Consider the following 6,000-nt stretch of genomic DNA (forward strand, 5'->3'; position numbering starts at 1 on the left):
CCAATTTGTATGCTCTGCTGAGATCAGGGTGAAGCTCAATATTGCTAGACCTCAAAGAGTTGGGAAGTGGCCGGTAAGACAAATCTGGTCATCCGTGTTAATGACTTTTGAGAAACCACCAACTGAAGCATAAGACATACTTTGTTTTAAAATGACATTTCAGTGCAGGTTCTTGAAAACCACTCCATCTTCTACAATATAATTATTTCACTTTGCAGGGAAGAATCCTCTTCGATGTTGTCATTTTATGGACAGCCGTCTCAATTCAAACTCAACAGGCCAAAAATTAACTTCTTTCCGGAATGAGTTTTTCTATTTAATGAGTAGCATAAGGCCCCAAATCCAATTTTTCATGCATATGCTTTAGATTTAGCTTAAGTGCCTCTTTATTTTGACTTTCAAATTAAGTCATTTTGGAGTTGATGTTCAAGCCACACCATTTGTGCAAAGTACACAGCACAGCTGTAGGCAGAGCTCTGATAGCCCAAAGCCTACTTTGTTTTTTCTTGCACTTTACCGATTTGTTTTCTGCTGCTGTGGTTCAGTGGTAGAGACCTTCTGAGAAAGAGTTCACCCTCAGCAACAGCAGAGCAGTGTGGTTGACTCTATGTTCTCAACAGGGGGCGCTATCTCCCCCCAAGGGAGTGAAAATTAGTGTGGGGGTTGGGGGCAAGCAAAACATGTTACTCTTTTCATTCACAAAGCACAGATATATACACAACACATAAACATATGCAGCATATCTGTGATATGAAAATTTTATGTGAGGAGGGGTGATTAAGGAAAAAAGGTATTTGAAGATGCTCCTCGGATGTGGGGAACGATACTCTTAAACAGGCCGAGAAACACTGGTTAGTCAAAAGGGTTTGTACATTTAGCACAAAAAGGGGAGCTTCTAGAATGATGACACGTGATGGTTTTTTTTTTCTCACAGAACTGAGGGAGGAATCACCAAGGGGGCCACCATCGGGGTGCTCCTCGACTTAAATCGGAAAACCTTGACATTTTTTATCAACGACGAACAGCAGGGGCCCATAGCCTTCGAGAACGTGGAAGGCCTGTTCTTCCCGGCCGTCAGCCTGAACAGGAACGTGCAGGTAAGCACCGCGCCCCCGGGTGTCACCTCGGCTTCCGCTCGCTCCGCTTCAAAGGCTGCCCGCGGGCAGTACATTGATCCCCGAGACAGGGAAGCCAACCGTGTAAGGCCCAGACCAAGACACGGAGGAAAGGAGAGGGGAAAGGGATCAACGGTGACAACTGAGATGATTCCAGATCAGCATCAGCCCCTTCGTTAAGCTTGGACGCAGTCTAATGAACAGCGAATTGGAACTCTGTTCATGGTTTGCTATTGATCGTCCCCGAGGCCTAGATTCATCCCTAGTAGGAACGAAACCCCTGAACCAGCTGGAATGAAAACAGATGGAATGACTTATGCAGAGCGCCAGAAGCACCCCAGAAGTGAAGGTGTGAGACTGAAGTTTTAGCACCATTATCAGAAATCCTGAACATCTTCTCTGCACTCTTACTCGGTTCTATTAGGTGCCACAGGGATAGAAAACAATCCCTGCCTGTGGGCCACTTACTTAGGATTTACTGCAAATGGCAAAAACTACAGGTTCTTCTCATGCATTCACTCAACAAACACCTACTGGGTGCCTTTAATACGTAAGGCACCATTATTATAATTACTGTAAGTATTGTTGTTTATCAGTGAAAACAAAACATGCAAAATTGTGCCCTCATAGAGTTACAGGAGATAGAAGAAATAATAAGAAAACTACTACGTTAATTATATAATGTGTTAGAAGGCAATAAGTGCAAGGGAGACAAGGCCAAGGGCAGGGCGAGGGGGTGGAGAGTGCTGGGGTTGGACGGGCGGGCAGCTGCAGTCTGAGGGTAGGTCTTATTGCTGTGGCAGGTGAGCTGAGCCTTGGAGGGGGGTGGGGAGCGAGCCGTGTGGAGGTTTCCTGGCAGAGGGAGCAACCAGGACAAAGTTTCTAAGGTATGAGGGGCCTCACAGGGGCAAGGTGGGACCAAGGGGCCACGGCTGGGGCAAAGATCAGAGAGCCGTGGGGTGCCCTGAGGGGCTGCCCCTGCCCTTCTCACCTGGAGCTCTCATTATCAGCTGTGCACCTCATTCAGCAGACGGCTGCCTTAAGATACATAGGCCTTGGGAATCAAAATACTGCAGGTGATTTTTGCTCTGTTCAGAACTGCAGTCTCGGGAACTATTAAAACAACAAAAAAAACATTGTCGTTTATCAGTGTGTGCAGTAAAAGTGATTGTAACCCAGTGACCTCTGCCCTTCTCTCTTCCTGCGACTAGACCGGGTTTTCTGGGAGGCTGAAATCTAATCTCTCAGAGGTCAGCCTCTACCTTGGAAGGAAGAAAACCATAAATTGCCCTAGAAGTGAGTCTTAGAAAAACCTCCTTCGAAGTTTTCCACATTTTCAGCTGTTTCCCCTTCCCAGGAGTATGGCACTCAATGCTCTTCAGCGGTTTCCGGGATGTTCTGAGTATCTGGAGAAAGACTCTTGGGCTGGGGGAGACAGGGACGAGAAGGGGAGGGATGACAGCCCCGCATGGAACAGTTCCAGCCTCATCCGTGCAGCTTCCCACTGAAGTGCAAGGCTGCACGGAACCAGGGAAACCGTATAAGTGCCCATGTTTCTTCTTACCTGGCAATCACCTGTTCGTTCCCCATACAAAAGGCTTATCCTCCTGGGAGTGACTAGTGGACAAGTGGTAAGGGAAGGGTTGTCTGCTCACCTGTTCTCTATCCATGGACTTGGCAGTGTCACTGCGTCCTCGCCAACAGGCTTTGCTACCTGCAGATCAATGCCTGTGTCTTCGGTCATAAGGAACACGGTCTTCCCAGGATCCTTAAAAGAGGCAGATGGATGAGAACCATATTATCAAGTGTCTCCAGGATTTGGGAGCCCACCATGGTGGCCAGGCTCCTCGCACAGGCAGAATTCTACTAGAATTCTCTTTAACGTCTACTAGAATAGACGTTAAAGGAAGCCAACAGGGCCCCTGTTGAATTAGGAACACATGCCCTGTGCCCTGGGGAGGGGCATGCCGGGAGGGTTCCCGCGGTGCCTCCAGGACTCACAGTCTCGTCCCCCAGGTCACGCTTCACACCGGGCTCCCAGTCCCCGACTTCTACTCCAGCAGAGCATCAATAGCCTAAGGACGACGGGCCGGGCCGTCCTCACCTCTGCCTGAGAGAGCGACAGCAAGAGCTCAGCCAGCATGCAGAGGGAGCACTCCGGAAGCAGAGGGGGAGGAGGAGAGAAAAGCTGGACCCCCGTGTCTTCACACCCCACAGCTCCACCCCTTCTTTTCCAACCCCCCTCCTGCTCTGATGCCTGCAGTCACTTCCGTGTCCAGCAACAAAGGACCTAGACAGCCCACCGTGTCACTTAGTTTCCACTCCCAGATTTTGCTTTCATTTAACTTAAGTTTCTTTTAATGTAGGTGAGTTCTATTTTGTTTCTTTTCTGATCATGTTATTGGTGACTTACTGAACTGGTACCACCGAGAGAATATTCTCCTGATGACCTTTTTCTTAAGCTTTCTGACAAAGAGGTTGTAAAGAGAGGCGGGGAAGAATGAGTTGAATTTGGAGCTTGCAGTTTACCTCCTACAAGGTTCTTGCCCTGTTATCTCTCATGCAGAGTTAACCCTGCATAGCTAGTCTTTGAGAGATGGGCAGAACAAATGCAGCATTGAGAGGTTATACTATCCATCAAAGCACAAAAATATTAGCCATAGGGCTACACAGAGGTTCACAGCACGTAGGATGATTAGGATAGGCCAGAAACCCTGGTCATCGAGTCAAACTAGAAAGTCTCTAGACACAGGCAGACCAGGAGATTTATGATTTGGTTCATTTATTTAATACAAGTTTTTAATTGAGAACCTACTATGGACCAGGCACTGTTCTAGACACTGGAGACACAGTAGTGAATACACAGGTGTGGTTACTGCCCTTCTGGGGCTTATATTCTCATAGGAAAGCAAACTTAAAATAAAACAATTACAAAATTGTTATAAGTACTAGAAAGGGAATAAACAAGGGACAAAGAGGCTCATTGGCAAGATCTCTCAGATCCTCAAGAGCGATGCTAAAAATCTACACATTCTGGCCCTAGCGGCAGAAACATACCAACTCGATGCCTTTTCAACAACGCTATTTTAATTATGGTACCTGCTGCCATTCATCACAGAGCCCTTCTTTGACAGAAATGACGTCAGCATTCTTATTTGTTAATGCTGCAATGACACTAAGCCTTAAAAATAAATGTGAAACAAAAGCAACCAGAGAGAGACCCCATTTTCAGTAATGGGGGATCTGAAGTTGCAGTCCACAGCACCCCCATTCTCAGGATCAACACGCTTGTCTCCATGTGTACCTGTGCCTGTCACAAATGACCAATCCGTCCACTCTGCTGCCATGCACAACCCAGCTCTCTGGAGTAATTCAAACAATGTGTGGAAGAAAAATGCGATTGTGCGTCATGGCTGTGACTGAGAGCAGAACAATAATTCTCATTACTTCTCTAGAGAGATAGACTCACACAGGTTACCTTTCAGATTCTTTAGTTTGACATGAAGTTTTAGAAAACGGAGAACAGGGAAAGAGGTCCTGATCCGTTGCCTAAGCATTTGCCAGTGAGCCAAGAAATTCACCATGAAAAAACAAGAATAACAAATAGAAGAGGTAAGGTGGGAAGGCTAACAAACTAAAGTTTTGGCAAAAAATAATATATGTAAATGGCTGATTATTTCCTTTCATGCTTTATTTAGGTCATTTCTATCAGTTACAGTGTTTTTCTAGTTAAGCGTACCTAATTTATTGAATGGGTGCTATCCTGTTTACATCCATCTTGGTTTCTTGGCTACAGAAAAACTCTGTTGCAGGGCAACACTAGTTTGATATTTGATTTACTCTCCAATGAGACTCGAAGGCTGGGCCGCTGTAGACTCATAATTACTCTTGTTCTTTATTAAATTCATCTTGCTAATTAGATTTCTAGTGACTTGTAACACGTAGTTTACACAGAATGGCCATTGTAGATGCATACAGCTACTGTACTAGAAAAAAATGGATATTTCTGGTGTGCCAATAAAAGATTTTTATGAGGGAAGATCACATGTCTCTTCGGAATGTCATGGTTTTCACCTAGTTGGGATGACAATTCACCTTTGTTGGAACGATATTTCTCCAGCTGAGTGTAATTACAAAGTCCCCCGAGCTCTTGAAAATATTTGCTCTTCATCTGATTTCCTTGGGAGCCCTGGCACTGTCTCCTGGTGATACCCACCTCCTGAATCTTAATTTGGTGTGAAACATTTGGAACTTAGATGCTGTTTGGGTCTGCCTCCAAATATCAGGGACTTACTTTTACAAGCCTGCTCCTGAGAAAGGCCATAAACGTGTATTGCAAAATACAGTGTCACTGACTTTTTCAAACCGGTGCCTCCAACATTGCTTTGACTGGCTGAACCATACAGTTGTTTTTAAATAATCACAACAGTATTATTGTCATTACCCTTTTAAAATGAACTGTTTTTTCCGAGGTGGTCGGTGGCGGTGGGGGGGGGGGGGGGTGCCCGGTGGCGTAGTCGGTTAAACGTCTGACTTTGGCTCATGTCATGATCTCACTGTGTGCGAATTCGAGCCCCGCATCAGGCTCTGTGCTGACAGCTCTGAGCTTGGAGCCTGCTTTGGAATCTGTGTCTCCCTCTCTCTCTACCCCTCCCCCACTCATGCTCACGCTCTCTCTCTCTCTCTCTCAAAAATAAACATTAAAAAATTTTTTAAAGAGGAACTGTTTTTTAATATTTATTTTTGAGAGAGAGAGAGAGAGAGAGAGAGAGAGAAAGAGAGAGAGAGAGAGGGGCACAGAATCCGAAGCAGGCTCCAGACTCTGACCTGTCAGCACAGCTCAAACCCACAAACCACGAGACCATGACCTGAGCTGAAGTCGAAT

At 45.9% G+C, this 6,000-nt stretch overlaps 1 protein-coding gene across 9 annotated transcripts in view; it reads left to right on the top strand.

Annotated features, from left to right (window-relative positions):
- The window catches only part of TRIM9 (tripartite motif containing 9), a 112,565-nt gene extending 107,406 nt beyond the window's left edge, over positions 1 to 5,159 (top strand). For all 9 annotated transcript variants that reach the window (XM_086709767.1, XM_086709768.1, XM_086709770.1 and 6 more), the window contains 2 exons: positions 935 to 1,097; positions 3,132 to 5,159. In XM_086709767.1, the coding sequence (XP_086565893.1) occupies positions 935 to 1,097; positions 3,132 to 3,194 (226 nt within the window). In that variant the 3' untranslated portion in view covers positions 3,195 to 5,159. The remainder of the gene's footprint in view (positions 1 to 934; positions 1,098 to 3,131) is intronic.
- The last annotated feature ends 841 nt before the right edge of the window (positions 5,160 to 6,000 follow it).

The sequence above is a fragment of the Puma concolor genome, chromosome B3, assembly GCF_028749965.1.
Source record: "Puma concolor isolate L17-30 chromosome B3, mPumCon1.1.hap2, whole genome shotgun sequence".
NCBI lineage: Eukaryota > Metazoa > Chordata > Mammalia > Carnivora > Felidae > Puma > Puma concolor.